The sequence below is a fragment of the Aotus nancymaae genome, unplaced genomic scaffold, assembly GCF_030222135.1.
Source record: "Aotus nancymaae isolate 86718 unplaced genomic scaffold, 86718_ANA_hifiasm-v0.15.2.pri h1tg000016l, whole genome shotgun sequence".
NCBI classification, from domain to species: domain Eukaryota; kingdom Metazoa; phylum Chordata; class Mammalia; order Primates; family Aotidae; genus Aotus; species Aotus nancymaae.
This window is the reverse complement of record NW_026988428.1, coordinates 13,288,521-13,312,411: the sequence shown is the minus strand read 5'-3', so window position 1 is coordinate 13,312,411 and position 23,891 is coordinate 13,288,521. Positions and strand designations below refer to the sequence as shown.

General features: G+C 35.1%; 1 protein-coding gene across 1 annotated transcript; it reads right to left on the bottom strand.

The window, feature by feature from the left end:
- Positions 1 to 5,958: 5,958 nt before the first annotated feature.
- Positions 5,959 to 21,514, bottom strand: LOC135275244 (uncharacterized protein C12orf50 homolog). The gene is made up of 10 exons (XM_064376679.1): positions 21,361 to 21,514; positions 20,275 to 20,350; positions 20,077 to 20,192; positions 18,045 to 18,155; positions 12,699 to 12,806; positions 11,261 to 11,377; positions 9,727 to 9,828; positions 9,276 to 9,479; positions 7,351 to 7,443; positions 5,959 to 6,014 (listed from the first exon to the last, which is right to left on the bottom strand). Exons 1-10 carry the CDS (start codon positions 21,512 to 21,514, stop codon positions 5,959 to 5,961), a joined length of 1,137 nt encoding a protein of 378 aa, XP_064232749.1.
- Between the last annotated feature and the right edge of the window lie 2,377 nt (positions 21,515 to 23,891).

Sequence of the window (23,891 nt, the reverse complement as noted above, 5' to 3'; positions counted from 1 at the left end):
CAATGTTTATACACTACTGGTCAGAATGTAAATCAGTTCAGCCATTGTGGAGAGCAGTTTGGCAATTTCTCGAAGAACTTAAAACAGAAATACAATTTGACCCAGCAATTCCATTATTGGGTATATACGGTCTACTGTGAAGACACATGCATGCGTATGTTCATCAAAGCGCTATTCACAATAACAAAGACACAGAGTCAACCTAAAGGCCCATCGATGGTAGGCCGGATAAAGAAAATGAGGCATATATCCACTATGAAATACTACACAACCATAAAAAAGAATGAGATCATGTCCTTGGCAGCAACACGAATGGAGCTGGAGGCCATTTTCCTAAGGGAACTGACACAGGAATCGAAAACCAACATTGCACCTTCTCACTTACAAGTAGGAGCTAAACACTGAGTACACATGGACACAAAGAAGGGAAGAACGGCCACTGGAGCCTACTCAAGTGCGGAAGATGAGAGGAGGGTAAAGATTGAAAACTACCTATCAAGTACTATGCTTATGGCCTAGGTGACAAAATAATACATACATCAAACCCCAGGACATGCAGTTTATCTTTAGAACAAACCTGTATAAACAAACCTGTACCCCTGAAGCCAAAATAAAAGTTGAAAAAAAAATCGATGCACAGTTGAACATCACATTCCTCTCACAGGAGGCATTCTATTGCCTCCTGTGTTTCTATAAGTGAATTATACATTTCTGTTTTTTTGCATGTATCATAATCTTTTACTGAAAACTCAACATTTGTGACAATGATCTCTTGCCTTAACCTGAAGCTTGTTGCTGTTTGCTTTTTAATTTTTGAGTGACTTTGTTGAAATACTTGAGTAAAATCTATTTTCTCCCACAATATGCAGCCTCTGTTGTCATTCCTCAGAGGATGTAGCCTTGGCATGTCCACAGTAAACAGGGATAACAAGGGCTTTAGCAGGATTCATTTTGCCCCTTTCCCTATTTTCTCCGCTAAGTTGTCCACCTCTACTGGTATCACACTGAGATATTAGCTTCCATACATTGCTGGCTTAATGCTCTGTTGTGTCATCAGTGTATAGGGCATAAATTGCTCCACAGTTTAACCTGAGCAAATTCTGACTCCTTCGGAGAGCTAAGCTTGGAGGCCAATCTTCCAAGTTTGTTCCGATCCCAAAAGAACTATTTTTAATTGTCTCTTTACCAGGTTGTCTTTGGTAAACTTCTAGCTGGTTTGCAGTTTAGTTTGCTCCTCTCTCAGAGAGACTAGCCTCCTCTTAATTACTTATCTCGAATCACCACTGTTTTCAGAGCATCCATAATTTTAAACTTCCCCACACTATGTTCTATTTCAAATAAATTTGGTTTTTTTTTGGAGCGCTTCAGAGTTTTCTACTCTCTACCTGCACAAAATCTCAGTGCTAATGCTAAGAGCAGGGATAGTCACTAAATTCTTTTGGAGTGACACCCCTGTTTTACAATTGGGGCATGAAGCAGAGGTGCTAATTTCTGGTCTTTATGACTTGTGCCTCCTGGCATGGGACCTCCACCCATGCTCCATCTGAGGCAAAGGTAATTGGGGTCCAATGATTCCTAGTCTGCTGCATGTGAGATAGAACTTTTGCTTTATGCATGGGGCTGGTGAAAACAAGATTCAAATCTCTTGGAACTTTTGCTTTATCAAGGGGCTTAATGAAAACAAGATTCAGGCCTGAAAAATAGAGCTCTAGCAACATGGAGTTGGGAACTGGGGAGGATAAGAAACGTTAGCAGCTTTCTTCCCCCCCAGACACATACTATAGTTCTTGACTAGAATCTAGACATAGAAAGAGCTCTATGTTCTTGGCTCCATCCATTCAGAGTAGAGCTTCTGTCACACTAAACTGAGAGGTGGTGAAAGGAGTGGGTCGTGGTTCCAATACAACAGACTTACCATTTCTACTGGCTTTAATTAAGATTATCGTTCTTGTATTTTTACAGTAGATGATAAGTATCAAATAATTATAAGATGTCATTAGATAAATTCATAATAAGAATGAGAAAACTTTTACCTTTAACGTCAGTATTGAAACAATGTTGAAAATTACACCCTTTGCAACTATTTAAACTTATCATTTGAAAGTTTAATGAAAAACGTCTTAGTGGATATTTCATCACAAATAAAGACCATTGTTCATCACACCTTTCTATTACATGTGTTTAAATACACATCAGAGGGAGAAAGAGATACGATGGGAAAGAGCACATTTAGTTAACAGAAACTACCCAATTAGAAATATGGAATAAATCATTCAAGTAACCAAGTAATGCAGTAAAACTTCAGACACTGGTAAGTTTACCTCTCTGCAATGATTGAAACAAAAGTGTGCTGAATTTGACAGATATTATTATATCTTTGTTAATTAGAGTAACTTTCCTATAAGATCACAAATACCAATGGTCTTTGCATTTTAAGAAACTACTATAATGCACTTTCCATGAATTTATACATAGATAATTTTTGTCACCTTGATTTTTCTACCCAAAGCATAGCTTCATGTCACTAAGATCAACTTTGATGTGATCACATGTATTTCACATAACTCTTTTGAAAACTATATTTTTAAAAAATATTGTATAGTAATTATGATTTTGGCTTGTTCTTTAACATATATTTTTTGCTCTCATTTTAGGTCAAGTATATCAGGGCATTTTTTAGGGAATCACCTTTTTCCCATTTTCAATCCACTTAATGTGAGTAACGACGACCCCCGGGACCCAAAGATTAGCTAATCCCCTAGCTTGAACAACTATTAAGGATGAGCATGTTTTCTACATCGTTAGATGAGATTCAATACTCAGGCTTTAGCTGAATAAGAAAGACTTATTTCTTCTGATGTTAATTGAGAATGATGATGCTAATGAAAAGACTGATTACTCACTCTTTGCCAAGAATTCTAAACTATTGAGTATTTATCTGTTAAACGTCTAAAACCCAGTGACAGATACTATTACTATCTCTACCATACAGATGAAGAAATTGGCCCACAGAGATATTAAGTTGTCCATGTTTATAGTGGCAAACATGTGGTAGGTTGATGTTTCAAGCTAATCTGAGCTAGAGCTACTATTCTTAATCTACGCCTATTCTGCTCCAAAATCTAGGTCTGGAGCTTCTGGAGTAACTGCAGTATATAGAGAAGGACAACTGGCTAAGAGCCAAGAGTTGGTGAAGGAAATATGGATCCAGCCAGGTCTGGGGTCAGCTCTGTCCCTAATCTCTTCAATTATATTAGCCAAGAATTCCAGTTTTCCCATGAATAAAATTGAGTTGGGTTTCTCTCCTTAAAACCAGTAATGTACTGGAGTGGGCTCAGATAAGCATGTGAGAACTGAGAAATTTTCAGGAATTTTGCAAGTGTACTGATGTCACATTTATAGCTTGAAATTGGCTGTAGAGAAACTATTTGCTTTACGCTAATTGTCAAATGTGAAAAACCAGAGCGATTTTGTTTTGGATTTTTTCCAGTTGGTTTTTCTGGGGGAGGGGAGCGAGGTGGGGGAAAAGAGCCAGTTGCTAAAACATTTAGCACTACTCCATCGTTTATGACCAAGACAGTCTCTACAAGAACTTACAATAGACTATCATATCACATCATATCATGCCAGGGCATTTCATTCATGAACATCTACTTTACATGCTTTCTCAATTTTCAAAACAAATTCTGATTTTTAAAAACAGATGTCATCAACATTATCATCATAATGCAGTATTTCCTACTCCTATAAATACTTCCATAGCTAGAACACACATGCAATACAAAACAAGTAGGTTAAAAGAAACTTTTGTATAAACAAATTATTTATAACCAAACAAGTTGTTTTTATTTAGATTCACTAGGAATTGGGCACTGTCCTTCTCTTGTCCTTCAAAGAGTACAAGAAATGCTAACTTTTGTAAAATTCACAGAGCGGAGGTTCTTCACAAAGCATTTTTCTTCCCCTTTCACTAGTTCTTTAAGGGCACCCGCATGGAATTGTTTGCTTAGGGCATTAGGGCAAATCTATACAATGCTTGTGTAGATTTTACAATAACTAATTGATCTTTGTAGTATTTTTGCAAAAAAAAAATATTTTAATCTAAACGTAATTAGGAGGAAACAAATGAACAAATCACCTTAGAAGATATCCTACAAAACAACTGGCTTGAACTCTTAAAGTTTATATGACATGGGGCAGGTGCAGTGGTTCATGCCTGTAATTCTAGCACTTTAGGAGGCCAAGGTGAGAGAATTGCTTGATCCCAGGAGTTTGAGACCAGCCTAGATAACATGGTGAGATCCCATCTCTACCAAAAATTACAAAATTAGTTGGTCATTGTGGCATGAGCCTGTGGTCCCAGTTACTCAGGAGGCTGAGGTGAGAGGGTCACCTGGGCCCAGGATGTCAAGGATGCAGTAAGCTGTGTTCACACCACTGCACTCCAGCCTGGGCAACAGAGCAAGATTCTGTCTCTAAAAAGACACATGTATATGACAAGGATGGAAAAAAAATCCTGGGAAATTTTTAAAGAGATATAAGATTTTTAAAAAGAGATTAAATAGAGACATGACAACCAATTGCAATGAATGATGCTTAATTGGAAATTGGATGAGAAAAAAAAACCAACAATTTTACGGCTGTCGTACCCAACGTTTGGTCCCAAGAACCTACGAGCTTATTATAAATTCAGAACCTCAGCCTCCAACCCAGATATACCGAATTAGACTACAATTTAAACAAGATTGTCAGGTGATTTCGGTGCATACTACATTTTGTGGAAGCATTGCTATTACAAGCATTATCAGACAAGTAGAAAAGTTTGATACAGATTGAATATTAGACATGGTTGATTCTATCAATTCTATCAACATTGATAGAATTCTCTATATATGATAGTCATGTGTGATTATATCGGAGAATGCCCTTGAACTTAGAAGGTACATGCTGAAGTATTTAGCAATGAAGTGTGAGAATATTGGCAACTAACTCCCAAATGGTTCCAAAAAACAAAAATAAAGAAATACGTGTTTGTACATTATATGCAGATATATAAATACAATCAAGGAAAAAGAGAAAGTAAACGTGACAAAATGTTAATTGGTGAATATAGGTGAAGAACGCATGGCTGTTCACTGAACTATTCTTGTAAATTAAAGAATAGTAAACTATCTTGTAAGTTAAAAAATGTCTCAGAAAGTTGGGGAGGAAACAAAAGTATAATGAAGCATCAGTTTCACTGGTGGTCTAAGTGGTGAGTGAGAACTGTTTTGGTTTTTGGTGGTGGTTGTTTTAAGCTCACCAGTTAATTCTAATGTGGAGCCAGAATCGAGAGCATGGGGCTGAGACAAACATCAGATGGGGTACCTGGGCTTCTGAGCTTCATGTAATATAAGGGAACATGTTTCAGAAAAGAGAGAAATATATATTGAGAAAGAGAAAAGAAACCTTATTTAATGGAAGTACACATAACTCAGAAGTGCTATAATATCTCACTCTATACTGTAAATTAAAAGGGAAAGGGAGTCTTCTACTAAATATGAAGAACTTTAATAGCTTTGAAAAGAAGTCTATGGGGTAGGATGGGATAGAATTAGCCCCTCAGAGGGCAGAAGCCAGATCAGGAGGTCTGATGCATGGTCATTCAAATGACAAAAAGCACTGGAGTACACTTTAAATGTCATGTCTAATTTTTTTGTGAGACGCTTTTAGAGTCAGACAGAACTATGTTTAAAGTCAGAAACTGCCACTTATGAGAAGTTTTATATTGCCTAAGATATTTGGCCTCTACACCTCATTTTCTTTATCTGTTAAGCCAGGAGACTATACCTATTTGGCCAGTTTTTATGATGATTAAATAAAATTAGGCATGAAAAGTGCTCAGTATAGCACTGCCATATGGAGCACGCTTAACAGATTATTCTAGCCCTAACACTGGGTATGTGATTTTCTGATTTCTTATAACTCCACTTCGTTTTTTAAAAGCCGTAATGAAACTGCAAGTTTACACGGTCCTATAAAGCAAGTTGTGGAGGTCTTAAACATGACTAACAAATGTTAAGCCTGAAGAACGAATATTTGAGTTCCTGCTTTTATTTTTTTGTAGGTTTGGATACTCTTTGGTCCTTGGATGAGAATGGATGCAGTATGTAGTCAGGATAAAGAATCTCCCAACCAACACAAATTATCCCAGGGGCTACCATTCGGTGTGCTGTGGCATTTCCTTAAGCCCTCTCTTTCTTCCCCAGAGAGGAAAGAACTAAGTTGAAGAACTTTTACCCTTATAACCATTATAAATTGTCTTCTTCTTTTCTGAAATATACACACACGCAAATTAGCCTGTGTGTACTGACTCAAATATTCAAGTAAAATATTTATTAAACTATTTAAAAACAATTTATTAGCAAGTGGCTTTTCAAGACTTCACATAAAAGGCAGGTCATAAATACATAGGCTAGACATTCTAAAGAAAGCTGACCAAAGTTTCGTTTAAAGTGGCCAAATCAGTTGTCAAAGGCATCACTGGACACTGACTGAGAATAAATAATTATCAAATGATTCCATTCAATTGTTCACTACAGAATAAAATGGCAACTAGCCAAGAAAAGATGAGCAATTTCCATGTTCAAGCTAGCTACTGTGTTTGGAACAAAATTTTCTTCAGCAAATTTAAGAACAAATAAAAAACAGTTTGTCTAAGAGAGTACACTAACCTCTAATGTATACCATAGGAGAAAGAAGAAGTGCCTACCAGGCTTGCAAAGAAAACATCAATTGTACTCAGAAAATGTCTAGGGAATTCTTATGGTAAATATAAACAAAATTATGTTTTCTTAGCATTCTCAATTGGTTTAGCAGCTGTTGGCTTTTAAACTTAGAGATAATAACCAGAGGGATTATGTTGTCTTTTAAAATTCCATGGTTTAGAAACATGTAAATAAAATATCTTGGATGTCCTGTCAGCCTGTACCAGCCAATTTGTCTATGGTAGATATAGCAGAGCCTTAATGTCTTGTGTTAAGACACAGTTTAATGTATTTGCTTTGTAGCACAGCCAAAAATTCATCTAACATATTACATACTTGCTGCAATTACTGTTTGTTGCCCAGGAGAGAACTGTATAGAAACCTGTTCTGGTAACAACGTAAAAATAGGCAAAGAGGAACACAGCAAAACAGTCGAATTAAATTACTAGTAGACATGATAACTACTAAACTCCAAGTAATTAAATGTGCATATATATCTTGACATTTTTATTTATCTTCATGTTTTCTAAAATATTCCTTGCACTTAAAAACTTATTCATTTTCAGAATTGCATAATACATTAAAACCACTTATAAATAGTTACCTGGATATATCTTTTCACTTTTTGAATATGTTTTTGAAGAAGGAATTCGTTTTGGCCAGGCTGAACCATTATATGATGTTGATATATGTTTGTCTGAGGGAAAAAAATCCAGGATTAAATATTTTAGAACTTTAAAATCATATTCCAAGGGTGTTTCAAAGTTATAAACATCTCGGGGTGAAGCTATTCTCTAAGGAATTTATTTTACCATTTCAAAGCTAAGGCATCAGGGATACAAGTGAGTTTATTAAGACAATTTAAGTTATAAGTGAACATGGTTACAGATTATTAATTGGCTGTTCCGTGCTTCAAATAAAGATAAGATACAGGAGAGGATGATATCTAAATGTAATAAAAATTTTCACTGCATGGCTTAATCATAGTTTTACATAAGTTCTTCTAGTGTCTGTTAGAGCTTTTATTTAAAAACTGTGAAACTCTGAGGTACAGGCCAAGTCCTGTGTCCTTCCATGAAGTGACTTCCATGGTTGCACTAAGTAGCATGATGAAGTAGTGAACTCACTATCCCAGACAGCCAAAGCATTTATATCCTGACATGGTCCTTCAATACTTATTTTTCTCTGACATAGCTACATTTCTAATACTATCTAACAATGTTATATTTGTGTTTTCAAATATTACTATGCAGCTGTATTCTCAAACATGATCCACAATACCAATAATTTGCTTTTCTCTTGTGTTGACATTTGCGCTAATGGTGCAAAAGAAATACAGAGTATAAACTCTGGCACCTTCATACAAATCTAGACATCGACAACTGTTCTAGTACTCATTGTATTCTTCACAGCCATCCACTTGCAGTTAAACAATAATAACAATAAATAAAATAATAATAATAAATAAAATTAAAAGCCAGTTTCACCTAAGAATATCCTGATTTACATATACACATTCCTATATCGTTCTAAAGAAAAGAGAAAAATAACTCAAGTAATGCAAATGTCTATTTAAATTGTATAAGAAACACCTACTATGTACCCATAAACAACATGTTTATATACACCTACTACGTACCCACAAACACAAAATGTTTATGGGTACATAGTAAGTGTATATAAACATTTTGTGTGGGTACATAGTAGGTGTATATAAACATTTTGTTTGTGGGTACATGGTAGGTGTATATATTTCTTAAATTATAAAAGAAACTAAGAAAGATATAGTCTTATGCTTCCGAAAGTACAAAATATTCAGAACTCCACTAATCAGACCATGAACAAGGAAAAATACAAACATGAAATCATACAGAATTGAGCAGCAGTTTGTTAAGTTGAAAGAAATGAAACTCAACTTCAAAAGAGCAAAATCCATCTGAGAAACAGGAAGAAAAAGAGATTTGGTTCTCTTCTCCCTGGTAGCCTTGTACTTCCAGACATATACTATGACTCTGCCTATTACATGATGAAATGACTTAGAAGCAATCTACACATGGTGAGAGGGATAAGAGGTTGTCAAAAATATGGCAGTTAATCCCCAAACTAACCCTTTCAGAAAATAATCATGAAGGCCTACAGAAATGGCAAGGCACTAGTCTGACAGTGATAACTGAACAATGTAGTTAATGGAACAAGAAAATGTCAGCCATTTAAAAACAATCCTCCAGAGTGGCATGAAGCTGTCCAGGGGGAACAAAGTACAGTGCTCTGATAAAAGAAGAAGAAAAACACTCTAGGGAGGTGCAATGTGAAGTCATTGCACTCACAACGTGAGTTTTCTTCCACATCCCTTAAATCACGTGCAGGAGTGCACATGGAAGAAATCTTCTCACTAGTTTCTATGGTGGTGATGGCCAGGAAAAAGAAGAGGGGAGTAGGTAGCAGTGAAGATTAGCCAAGCCATCAGAAAATTCCATGGGAATGCCAACCACAGACAAAAGTAAACCACATCAAGAAAGGACCTCTCACCTGGACTGACGTTGGGTTTGGGTTCCTTGTTAACATGGACTTCATTGTAGGACCCCTGTGTGGGCCTGCTGCGGGGAGGTGCATTCAACGAGACACTCCTGACGGCATCTCTTTCAACGTGAACATAAGATGCGTTCTCAGTATTTCGATTTTTATTATTGCGATGGTAACTCATTTTATTTTGGGGACCTGGGGTCTGTGCTGCTGTAACGAAAGGCAGGAGGGAGTGAGGAATAAAACACAGGCTGGTTTCACACCCATAAATAACATATTGCACTGTAAGTGCTTGATGGCATAATGGAAGCCAAAATAATGAAGTTTAGAGTTGAGTTGACACCTAAAGTAACATCTATGTCACATGACACTAATTTGTTTTTCAGGTAGAAGATATTTGATATTTACTCCCTTTTAAAATTACAATTTAGAAATATCAAATGTATGGACACTTTACCTCTCTGCATTCCAGAGCCAGGAAAGTTCTTTGGTTCGTCATAAATCCATTTTGTTTTTTTCACACCTTTAAAATGAGGGTTCCTCGGCTGGACATCGTTCACTTAGAAAAGATACAAATTTTACAGTTTTTTTAAGAGATGCTTTTATCTTTGAAATTACTGTGGGTGACAATTACATATCTGTGCATTCACATGTCAAGCAAGAGTAAAAAATAAATGTACTACCCTAATACTTTACTTTTTAGAAAAAAAGGTGATTTATTTTTAAGTGCCAAAAAAATCTATCTTGGAAGTAGATTGATGAGATAACCTTCAATAAGTAGCTTTCCTCAAAGAAAAATACTTTTCTCCAAACGAATGTGTGGATTCTTTTAAAGGAACATAAAATTGCATTCAAAATATAATTATAAATATCATGATAATGCTATTATTAAGTAGTTTTAGAATCATTATTTTCAACATGAATCTTTTTGTACTTTTTAGCCAAAACTACTACTTCTTAAGAAGTTGGATTAACATGAAATACTTTCAGTGAATTTTACCTTATTCTTTTAAGGTCTTAAGTTGGGTGTACAGAGAGTTTGGTCAAGACTAAGTAATCAGAATTTGTAAGTTCTAAGAATATTAAATTTTCACTTTGTATTTGCATATTTTCACATCCAAAATTTTATATATATTCTCAATTTTTCAGGAATTTCTATGGTACATATCTCCAGAGAATTTTTAAACAATTTTGTAGAGGGGGCATTCTGTCACTTCACTGTGCGGGGCTTCTGAAAAATCACAAGTGACCACTGCACAGAGAAACTGATCACCAAATGTGCAGTGTAGATTATACTAGTTTTCTACAGTAGACTAATACATCTTTCTGTGCTCTCTCAGTTTAAGCTTTAAGCCCTCAATAAAGATCTGATTCACTGTCCCTTCCTCAAACATCATAGCCCTGCTCTACTCCCAAGCTGCCAGTCCAATGATTTGGAATCCATATTTTTAACAAGTGCTAGTGAACTGGGCTTCTTGGAGGCAAATCACAATTATTCCTATCAGTGTCAGGCTGCGATCCAAGAATATTTTAGGGGTTCAATACATAAAATAAGGAACAAAAGAAAGAAGGGAAGGGATCGGAAGATTCACAAGTCTTCACTGTATCAAGAGAAGTAGTTCATTGAAATGAATGTCAAGGAGAAGCCAAACTAATATAAAATAATCCAAAATGTAATAAAAAGCTGTCAATGCATCATTCCACTATGGGTGAAATTTAAAATGTTATGCTAGTGAATCTTCCAAAAAGGTAGTATATTATTAATTTTAAGACCCAAATTTAAACTAGTGGGAAAGCATATAATCCACTAGGACCTACATCACAGTTCATTGTCAGTTAGTAGAGGATATTGTGTCTTTAATTCTTAGTTCTGAATAATTTTGAAACTTTTTTTTCCTTTCTTTTTAAAAATTCTGTTTTAAATAACCAATACAAATCCATGGCAAGACAAATATATCTAAGGCCAAAAAGTGGTAGAGCTATTGTCTTACTTGAAGAGGGATCCTCTCTGCACTTCATACTGATATTCTCAGTAGCATTTAATACATGCGTTGTAGGTACTGGTCGGGTAGTTAGGGAATGCTTTGGATGAGCACTGTGCTTGTTATCTTTTAAAGGAAATTAAGAACATCAAACGTCAATATTAGTTTTAAAAAAATTTCAGTTGGTATTTCACTATTCAAACATTACATGATGGGAACAGTTCTTTAAAATGATATATATGTTTATTAATTGTGAGGAAAGCATCATTAACATTCCCTAGTTGCCACATGGATTTCCAAATGTCATCAGTAACAAAATAAAACTCTGAAACTATAGCCATTATTTTCAATATGTAAATAAATAAATGTGGCAATATATTTAATAACTCCATACAAAAGTTTTAAAAGGTTTTAAATTTTTATGATGAATGGTCCCATTTAAGTTGGGGTTCTGAACATATTTTAAATGTAACAACTTTAACTTGTCATATGCTTTGAAGCAGAACTAACTTCTTGTTACATGCTTTGGAGCAGAACTCCTTGGTAGGGCTTTCCACAATGATGAAAATGTTCTAAATCTGTGCTGTTCAATATGGCAGCCATTAGCCTCCTGTGACTACTGAGTACATGGAATGTGGCTAGTGCCAATGAAAAACTGATTTTTTATTTCATTCAACTTTAACTTAAACAGTCATACATAGCTGGCAGCTACTATATTAGTATAGCTTTAAGAGTTTCTTTGATGGATTGGGCAAAACCTTTCCATCTTTGAGTGATAAAATGAGAGAAAGATTTACAATTTTCCGCAGAAATAATTGGATCACTAGTTCCCTTTCTTATGCTTGAGAATATTTAATGGTAGAGATAGTAGATAAAATGGGTTTGCATTTTGATTGAGAGTATGTGAAGCTCCCTAATTACAGGACAGCTGTATTTTTAGTCTGTGACTGAGGTGCACTCAGCAGAGAGACACCACATGGTGGATTCTAAGCACAGTTAAAGGTAGTGTAAAACTATAGTGGATATATTTTATCACATGTCTTGATTATTCACAGACTAGGGTTAGCAACAAGTATAAAATATACAAGTCTTTTTAAGATTAAACTCTTTAAAATTTTCACAATATTTTCTAAGAAAATTCATTTACACTGATATTACATATTAAAGGACTTGGTATTACCATTTAAGAGAGCCAGTAACTTTAGAACTAGCAATACTCCTAGAAATTATACAGTTCAACAGGCTATTTTTCAGATAAGGAAAAATTGTCATGGTCATACAATTATGGACAGAGCCAGGACTGGAACCTTAGAGCTCTTGATTCCTATTCAGTGTATATGTGGATTTATTACCATTCCTCTTATACTGGTTTTTATAACAAGCAACCTTATCTTTAACTCGTCTAGCCAAATTACAAATGAATCAAAATTATATAATAATTCATTACCTTTAGTATTTGAACATTTTGATATGGTGATTTCTTTGTCTTTCATTAAAGTTTCCTTTTTCTTCCTTCCAAGAAACATGATCCTCTGTGGAACGTAACAGTCACCTCCTATGACAAAACCTTTCTGTCAGTGGCAATGATGGCAGAAAGTGATACAAACTACCTTTCAATACAGGAATATTTTCTACAACAACCCTTTTGTCCACCTTTGTTTGGACACTTCTCAGTGATACCATACCTGTCTCCATACATTTATATGTTTAGATTAATATATGTGTATCAATATATATGTATATGAATACACAGTATGTAAACTTACATATAAATAATTGCAAGAAAATTCATAGAGTCAACAAAATTTTCCTTAATTTATAATAATCTTTAGTCCCACCCTTTAGAGATACTCAAAGTAAATGTAATTTATCTTCCATATAAAATCTTCAGAACTCTTAAAGCAGTTTTCATGTTTCCCCAAGTTCTTCTACTTTCCAGGATAAATATTCATAGTTGCTTTCAATATTACATACAAAATTCCAAATTTCTTTGCCGTACAAGTTACGTTTTCTTAGCATAAAATATTTATGTCAGCCGGAGGCGGTGGCTCACGCCAGTAATCCCAGCACTTTGGGAAGCCAAGGAGAGGATCATGAGGTCAAGAGATCGAGTCCATCCTGGTCAACATGGTGAAACCCCGTCTCTACTAAAAATACAAAAAATTAGCTGGGCATGGTGGCGCGTGCCTGTAATCCCAGCTACTCAGGAGGCTGAGGCAGGAGAATTGCCTGAACCCAGGAGGCGGAAGTTGCGGTGTGCCGAGATCGCGCCATTGCACTCCAGCCTGGGTAACAAGAGCGGAACTCCGTCTCAAAAGAAAAAAAAAAAAGTGTATATATATATATATATATATATATATGTCAAATAACCTTATGTGAACTAAGTTGTGGAGTAATCAGCGAAACTAGTATAATAATATTTGCCATTCATGGAGTAATTTTCTAGGTATCAGACGTGCTACTGAGTACTTTAAACCTCATTTAATTATCTTTCCATACTACTTCTAATAATCCAATGTGAGGTCACCGTCTAGTGAAAACTCCTAAATTGTTGTGAAACATTTGGCCAAAACACCCACTATATCTTCCCCTCACAAACTCCATCATGTTGGGTTTCCCCAACTCAAAGAAAAGCCACCATATAATGTTGTGTAACTGAATGTAAGAAGGCATGCTTCTTATTGTTTGAGGTTACCCTGTAAGATATGGTTACTTGTTCCTACAAATTAACTTCCAATTAACTGTAAATTTTATAAATATGTCTACATTCACCCAGTCATTCAATGCATTTAAACATATCATCATTTATTCTGCAAGTATTTACTGAGTACACATAATGTGCCACGCATTCTACTACAGATATTTATCTATAGCGATTGATTATATACAGTTCCTGGCCTCAAGGAGCTTACACAAAACCAGTGATGAAAATGTTAAAAAAAAATTTGGTTTCTGCCATGACAAAAATGGCTTTTATCAGAATAACTTTCATCCCAAAATCAATTATGAATTGCCAAAACACATTGATTGGAAAACAACCCAATGCATGCTCGTGTCATCCCTGAGAGCAATGGAGGGACACAAAGTCAATTGTACGTTCACATTCACCCTGGTTTTCTTCCCTGAAGGCGTTACACTCCACACTCACTACAGATTTCTCACTGAAAGCATGTCTAGTTCATCATGTAAGGAAAGAACAAGCAGAAAGTGACACCAAGGAGGTAAAAAAGAGCCAAAAGTCTGGGACTGTCTAATTGGCTTGAACTTGAGGGGGGAAATGAAAAAGGAAGAACAACAAAGAAGTTCCCCTGAAATAGGCATAAAACTAAAACTCCCTTTAGGTCATTACCCGACTCCCACATTTTTCATGCACACAATGGAACCCTAGGATTTCAGCAAAACAGCATCTGGGAGGTTAAAAACTGGTCAGAGATTTCAGCATCTACATACTGCTCGGGAGGTAAAATTTGGCACAGAAGCCTCACCAGAGTAGAGATATCTTGGTGAACACCCCATGTCTCAGTTGATAACCCAGTAAAGCAATGCTGTAGGGGTGAGGGTCATATCCTAGGAATGAGGACTATACCTTCAAAGAAATGAAAATTAATGTATCACCCCTAATAAAGCCCAAAACCAGTCCTTCACAGAATTAAGGTGGCCAGCTGATAGTCTAGCTGCCTGCCAGAAGAAAAGTTTCTTTCTTAAAAAACAACATCATTCATACACCATGTAATTTTTATCTATAATGTTCAGTAGCAAAAAAAATATCAGAAGGGCATAGTAAGACAGAACAAATGAGCAAAAACCTGAGGAAAATGAGAGATATCCCAGTGTTATCAAACAAGAAGTTGGAAAAAATAACAGAAACATTATCAAAATAGAGAACTGATAGAGAATTTAAGTAGACAATCAATAAAAAGGTCAAACAAATTTAGAATTTAAAATATGGATTGAAGAGCAGAGAGGAAGAGAATTAGTGAACAGGACAGTAGGTTGGCAGAAAGTATCCAGATTTACCTAGAGAAATCAATAAGAAAAAAAAAAACACATTTAAGATGGACTAGAGACTTAAAAACGCACCAGACAAAAGAGAAAGTCAAAATGGCCAATGAGTTTATGAAAAGCTGCTCAACATTATGAGTCATCAGGGAAATACAAATTAAAACTACAAAGATGTGCCACTAGCCCCCCACCAGAAAGGCTAAAGTTAAAGGACTGAAAATTCTCATTGTGGGTTAGGATACAGAGCAAGCTTATCTCAAAGAAAAGGAGTGCTTATGGCCTTTAGAAGACATGTGCAAGAAGGAATGTTAACAATAGTCCCACACTGGAAATATTGTTCATCATAATCCCAGTATCGATACTCATGGTGCTTTCGTGTGTTGTTTTTTGTTTGTTTATTTGTTTACAAACGTATAAACAGTGGTGAAAAGTCTGAGTTGTTAGACCCACACATTTCTAGCTGAGGTCTAACAATGCTCATTTCAGTTCATACAGAGATGACCAGAGAATGGCTGGAGACAGGAGGGGGCAGCACAGCACAGTGCAAGAAGCTCTGACTCTGGGGAGAGGTGGAAGGGATCTGAATCCAAGTTCTGAGGCTTGTCGGTGGGGGAACCTCAGGAGAGTCACTTAACACTTCTTAACTTTGTTTTCTCTTTTGTAATATAAAGAAAACAATATACCAGGATGAGTAATTTCTACGATTTAAGATTATAATCTCTGTGAGATGTATGTATATGTGTGTGTGTACGTATTTCCCCAAGGAGCAATGATTCAGTGTTTGCTAATTCAGGGTTCATGTCAGCTTTATGGAACGTAGCTACCAGGAATAACAAGAATCAATCGTGTGTGGGTTTGTGTGTGTATCAACTGTGTGTATATGTATAGACTATATACAGAGAAGAAATGCCCATGTTTTCATATATACATACATATATATAGTATACATCTTATATATAGAAATGTGTGTATATATGTGGCATATATCTATCTGTCTGTAGATATTTACAGCAATATAAAAAGGCTACTGCTACAATCAACAGCATGGATCAGTCTCATAAAAAGAGCATTAAGTAAAAGAATCCAAACTAAAAGAGTTCAAACTGCATATTTCCAGTTATATAAATGCCAAAAAATGCAAAATTAGCCTATAGTGAGAGTGAGCAGAGTAGTGGTTACCATTGGGAGAAGACTACTGACTTGGAGGGAAGGAGCCATCTGGAGTACCATAAATGTGGTTACATTGATACATACACACGTAAAATTTTAACAAGCTATTCACTCCAGATCTGTGAACTTTCTTAAAGTGTATAACACACTAAAATAATATTAAGATAAGACAATACCTCAAGTATTTCTCTTGAAATTGAACACTAACTCATTAATTATAATTTCAATTTTTATCATCTTCATTTCAAAGATGTCTTATGAATACAGGGGTCTGAATATGTTTAGATATATCTATCATATACATATACCCAGAAGATTCTTTTATCTAGTGACACAGAGAACAGTATGATGCCTGGAAAATCAATAAGCCTAACTATGCCAGAATCTAGAATGCCAGATGATGGAATTCTTGTAACATCCTTTTGGTATGGTTGTTCAACCAATTTATGATAGTAATTTATAACGATATTACAGTAATAAACTGGTTGAACAACCACACCAAAAGGATGGTAGATAGACTAATGACTGTATAATGACATTCTCACATTTTCTAACACCCAACAAAGTAGGGAATATATTACTAATGTCACAATGTGAAGGAAAGTTTACTTTTATATGAAGTCATTAGTTTATCAATGGTTGAAAATAACTTTTGATTAACCAGAAGGCAATTGGGTTTAATAATATTTCAACAAAATGTTCAATTAGAATTGCTCAGGTTAAGTGGATCCCACTTATACAGGTTATATAGACAGTGGGAACTCCGATGGGAGAAACTAGCAGTGTTTCTAATTTGCAGCTAAACTGATTACTTCAAGGCAACTAAACAATGCCAGCTAGACTAAAATGCTGCAGATATAAGAAGAAAGAATCAAATTACTTTAGCACTAGAAAAAAAAGAAAAAAGCATACACAGAAGAAAATGGCTGACACCAGGACAGCAGAAAGTATCACCAATATGCCTAAGATATACTGATACTTACTGACACCTGCTCTCAACTCCCTTCCTGATCTTCATGCACATTGTTCCCACCAGCCACACCTTTCAATCTCCCCACAAACTCTCTATATATTTTTAAAACGAATGCCTGGAATTTTCAGTCAAAGGATTGATTTTCCAACATGTTTATGCTAAAAAGCAGTTCCAAAATATTTAAGCTATAATACACAGTTAGAATGTGATGTGGTGGCACACATGATATATATTTGAATACAGCTGCTTTAAAGCAGACTTACTCTAATGACTTATTAATTGCCTCTTTCATTTACAGCTCTGTTATAGTATATTACAGCACATACATGACACCTAAATTCATTGCAGTCTGGAGTCGAGCCTACACACACACACACACACACATACACCCACACACACACAGGCACACACACATCAGGTTTCTCATTAAAATATGGAAAATGGAATGTCTTACACACTGAACACAAATTCACGCAAGGTATTTGGTAGACATTTTAGTCTCTGAAAGCATCTGATTTTGTAACGTACCTCCAACTCCCTGTGTTAACCATGACATGGTCAAAAAAAGAAAAATTAGTTGTAAAAGATAAAATTCAGACATTTATTATGTGGTGATAGAGTCAGTCAATCAGTAATAAATTAACTTACTTCCATTTTCAGAAGCAGCAATGTCAGTCCCTGGTTTCCTATGCAATGATGTTTTTATTTCACTTTTTCTTTCATATTGGCTAAATTTTGTCGGAACTGTAAGACTATCTCCTAGAAATAAGAAAAAGAAAAAGTCACTCCAGAAATTACTAGATGGTTAAATAAGAAATTTATGGTAGAATTCATGATGAAAGTAAAAAAGTTTTCAAGTTAATGCGAGTATTGTTGAACAGTGATCTAATAAACAATAAATTAATACATAGATGAGTTTTAAATTCTGTAAGTCAACAAAGAAGTGAGTATATTCTCCTATTTGGATTATTTATTCAATGGCAATTAAAAAATTTAAGCTATCTAACACTATTGTATGCATTTTGTCAACACTAAACATATGGATATGTTTCTCATATACTGAATTTTGTAATATTGCTTTTGATTTTATCTGTTCACCATGAACAATCAGATAAAATGTATTAACACTACAAAATGCTAATTGCACTGATAATTAAATAACACTCTCGGCTTTCCTCATGCACTTCTAGATAATTTTCTTCTAAAATAAACAAAAGCAGAATAAAAGAGACATGACAACCTAATGCAATGTGTGATTATGGATTGAATCCTAGACCAAGGGAAAAAATTAATTTTACTATAAAGAACATTAATGGTATAATTGGTAAAATTTATGGGAAAAGAAGGTTGTGAATGATATTGTTATCAGTGGTAATTTTCTGATTTTCATATTTATACTACAGTTATGTAAAAGCAAAGCGATATCATTTCTATAACTTATTCTCTTAAAGAGCTCCGAAAATTATAATTGTATATTTAGAGAGAGTGAAAATTCAAATATGGTAAAATGCTAACATTTCAAGGAAATCTAGGTGAAGGGTATATAGGAATTAACTGAATCTATTTAAAAATAAAAGTCTTGAAAGCATAATACAAAGCAAAAGTACATACAATAGTCTTCATAATATGCCATCTTTTTTTTTTTTTTTTTTTTTTTTTGAGACAGAGTTTCGCTCTTGTTACCCAGGCTGGAGTGCAATGGCACGATCTCGGCTCACCGCAACCTCCGTCTTCTGGGTTCAGGCAATTCTCCTGCCTCAGCCTCCTGAGTAGCTGGGATTACAGGCACGCGCCACTATGCCCACCTAATTTTTTGTATTTTTAGTAGAGACGGGGTTTCACCATGTTGACCAGGATGGTCTTGATCTCTTGACCTCGTGGTCCACCCGCCTCGGCCTCCTAAAGTGCTGGGATTACAGGCTTGAGCCACTGCGCCCGGCCAATATGCCATCTTTAATGTTCATTGTTAACTTATTTTTTTATTTTGTTTTTATTTCCTTTTATTTTCTCTCCTCTGAGTAGTGCAGCCTTGCAATCTGTCCTTCCCTATATGGCTCCCAAGTCTTGCAGACTCTTCTCCAACTGATGGTGTGTTGCTGCCACCTACCGCCACACGTTTGAATAGTTCGCTACAAACAGACTTGCACAGCATCTTGTGGATGTTCATCCACAATAAATCAGATTCTCCAAAAGTAAGCGCCATAAAACACAGAGCCTTTGATTTGTCCTCCAGCACAGACCCTGAAATAGTCTTGTCCACAGAAGACTCTCATTCAATGACCAAATAATCTTTGTCCTGCCGCTAGCGTCATTCTGTGATCTCTTCTTCTTGGGCTAGGCTTACTTTTCTATTCAGAAAGAAAAATCTAGACCTCTTTCACAGGGGTGATTTATCTCAAAGACAAACAAAATGGTAAAAGCAAATTATTTACAGGATTACCCCATGGAGTGTGTAGTGTCATTGTGTGTTATGAAGTCTATTCATTCTGTCATTTCTCTAGGATAACATAATCCCATTAATAGCAGCTTTGGGTCATCCAATACAAACACTTTTTTCTAGCTCTCAATTACAATGTATTATTTATCACTTTATTCTTCTGTACATCATACTAAATAATTCAGTCTATCACACCAAGTATCTCTTATATATCACTATGAATGCTGCGTTTTCATTTCTTACCGTTTTGCAATTCACTGCCACTTTCCAACGTCTTTTCTGACTCTTTCTCTGATATACGGGCCACACTTTTCGAGGATGAAATACCTGGAGGAGTATGAAATCCATAGTATTCTCCTAATCGACCATAAGAAAAGTAATAGTTAGTATATTGATCACATCAAGTATTATAAAATACAAAAAATGTTTGATTTCTTAGCAGATTTATGACACATCTCCACAACTGCTCTTTTTTCTTCAATTTCTTCAGGAGTCCTTGTCCATAAACTAGAAGCATCTATAGGATACATTTTTTTAATTAAATTTTCCCAAAGCCAAATAATGTGAAAATTTATAAACTAGAAAGAAAAACCCCAAATACTGTTTTCATGGATAGATTATGTTTTTATATGTTTAAAGTCAATAATTTTACATACTAGTAATAGTTTCAAGTTGCTACATTTTAAGTATTAAAGAGAATTAGTCAAGAGAAAAGAAAGGACTATGTATTATGTACTTTGAAATGAGATGCTGAATGTATAGACTCAATGTTGAGATGGTGTATGTTTATTTGGAGGTTGATGTAGGCATGAGAGACATGGAGCTGCAGCACACAGAAACAGTAATAAGTAGCTCTGTGTATTCCTAAGCACAGAAACTATGGTGGCCTGTGACCCACAGAAGGACACATTCCAGCACAAAGACAGAGTGAGAGTTTATTTTTCTTCATGTTTATCTTGTATATACACACTTTCTGGCACCACTGTTCTGGGTTGATATGGGAGGCAAAGGATGGACTAAACTGCAAAAACCTGGGTTCTAAACCTGTTCATACTCTTGTGAGGATGACCTAGAATAATGCAGATGACAGTGCTTTATAGATTATTAACTATTACATAGACCTCTGTAACTCAAGGATTAAATGTGAAGCTAATATATTATTAATACATATGTATATAAATAGAAACATGTGCATCAATGTGTTTTAGAAACCATTTATATAAAAAATGGAACTTATTAGTATCTCTCTATATATACTAATATATACACCTGTATATATTTAAGCATCAGATATGTCTCCCAACCATCACATAACAAAAAATTTCCAATCCAAATGATCTTAAATATGTTAGAGATAGAACAAATTAGAACATAACGAATTAAATTTGTTTAATACAATTCAAGTAATGTTCTCAGCAAAATCTGCCTTATCTATTTCATCATAAACCTCTATAGTTAAACATATATGTAGAAAATGTCGTGAGGTTTCTGAATGCGCATTATAAACCTGAGAAAAGGTCTACTAACCATTTTGTTTATCTATTTCCTCTTCTTCCTCAAAATTGGTTTTTAAAACTAAAGGACCGTGGATGGGTCGTGATATATTGTCCTCAGGTTTCAAAGGTTTCTGATTCTGGGTCTGGAGTGGAATTCCTTCCAGACTTTCTTTCTGTAGTGTCATATCTGCAGAGAAAATGCAACATTTTAGTCCATTGAAGATAAATGTGATGATAAGTATATTTGATAATCAATCATTGCCCTCCTAATTAACTATATATTATTTTACAACATGTATAATAGTAATGCATTAATAGATTGTGTTTCTACGCATTAGCAATGAACAAACTGAAAATGAAATGAAAAATAATCCCACTTACAATAGCATCAAAGAGAAAAAATATTTAGGAATTAATTTTAAGATGTGCAAAATTTATATTCTGAAAAGATCGTTGAAAGAAGAAAAAAATGTTGTTGAAGGAAGTTCCAGAAATGTTGAAATGGAAAAATATCCTTGTGTATGGATTGATTTGTTGTTGGTATGGCAATATTTTCCAAATTAATCTATGGGTTCAATACAACCCTTATCAAAATCCCAACAGACTTCTTTGCAAAAATTGACAAGCTGATTCTAAAATTTATATGGACATTACTACAAAACTAAAGTAATCAAGACTATCCGAAATAGCATAAAAACAAAAATAGATCTACGTATCATTGGAATAGAATTGCAAGACCAGAAATAAACCTTTATATGAATCAATTTATGCTCAATTGGTTTTCATCAAGGGTACATAGACCATTCAATGGAGAAAGAATAGTATTTTCAACAAATGGTGCTGGGACAACTACATAGCCACATGCAAAGTAATTAAGTTGCACAACTTCATCACATTATAAACAAAAATTAATGCAAAGTGGATCTAAGAACAAAATCCAGGAGCTGAAGCTATAAAACTCTTGGAAGAATCCTTAGGTTATACAAAGCTTTCTTAGATATGACATCAAAAGGATAAGCAATCATTGAAAAACAGCCAGCCCCCTGGCACATGGAGGTGAGCCACGAGAGCACCTGTCAACAAGGCCTAGATTTTGCTGAAAAGCAGAAAAGCAGTTCCCAGCCCTCTCGGCCAGAGAGTGAAGAGACACTCAGAACCCCAAGGTGATGCAGAAAGAATGAGTAAGATCCAGCCTGGGCAACATGGCAAAACCCTATCTCTACAAAAAATACAAAAGTTAGTCAGGTGTGATGGTGCACACCTGTAGTCCCAACCACTCAGAAGGCTGAGGTGGAAGCATCACTTGAACCCCAGAGGTTGAAGTTGCACTTAGCCAAGATCATCCCACTGCACTCTAGCCTGAGCAACAGAGCAAGACTCTGTTTCAAAACAAAACCAAAACCAAATGAGATATCACTTCATACTACAGTGATTGCAATTATTACTTTTTTTTTAATTAAAAAGACAATAACAAGTGTTGACAAGGATGTGAAGAAACTGGAATCTTCATACATTGCAGTTGGGAATGTAAAATGTTGCAACTACTTTAGAAAACAATTTGACAGTTCCTCAAAAGGCTGAACATGGAGTCATCATAAGTCCCATCTATTCCATTTTCAGCTACATACAAAGGGGTGTAAAAATATATGTCCATATTGTACAAATGTTCATTTGTACACAAATGTTTATATCAACGTTATTTATAACAGTCAAAAAGTGGAAACAACCTAAATTTCCATTCTCTGATAAATGGATAGATAAAATGTGGCATATTCAGACAATGGAGTGCTATTAGGCTATAAAAAGGAATAAAGTACTGCTGCATGTGAGAGCATGGATGAATTTTGAAAACACACTAAGTGAAAGAAGTAATTCACAAAACAATAATGTATGATTCCATTTATATAAAATAACAAAAATCTATTTGTAGAAACAAGAAGGAAATTAGTGACCGTGTAGGTTTCAGGAGTTGGGAAGAAATGAGGAGTAACTCTTAACGGGTGTGGATTTCTTTTTTGGCGTGATCCAATGTTCCAAAATGGAATATTGTTCTTTGATCCATTTTGAGTTAATTTTTGTAATGTGATGCAGTTGTGCTACTTAATTACTTTGCATGTAGCTATCTAGTTGTCTTCGCACCATTTGTTGAAAATACTATTATTTTCCCCATTGAATGGCCTATGTGCTCCTGTTGGAAATCAATTGAACATAAATTGATTCATATAAAAGTTTATTTCTTGTCTTATAATCCTGTCCCAATGGCATATAGATCCATTTTTATGCCAGTGAAAATAGTCTTGATTACTTCAGTTTTGTAGTAACTTGTAGATTTTGAAATCAGGAAGTGTAAGTGCTCCAAATTTGGTTTCCATTTTCATCATTTTTTTCACTATTCTGGACCCCTTAAATTTCCATATAAATTTTAGAATCAGCTTCTCAATTTCTGAAAATAAGTCCATTGGGATTTTGATAAGGTCTGCATTGAACCTATGGATCAATTTGGAGAACACTGGCATATCGACTACAAAGTCAATCTATGAACAAGCATAGCTCCATTTTTCA

What these genes read in the sequence shown, in the direction of transcription:
- LOC135275244 (XM_064376679.1), bottom strand. Translation starts at nt 21,514, where the DNA reads ATGACACTACAGAAAGAAAGTCTGGAAGGAATTCCACTCCAGACCCAG. An exon ending in CAGAGAGGATCCCTCTTCAA is followed by an intron (nt 9,829 to 11,260) that starts GTAAGACAATAG and finishes ATCTTTTCTAAG; the next exon opens with TGAACGATGTCCAGCCGAGG. An exon ending in AAGTGAAAAGATATATCCAG is followed by an intron (nt 6,015 to 7,350) that starts GTAACTATTTAT and finishes CTTGCTTTATAG; the next exon opens with GACCGTGTAAACTTGCAGTT.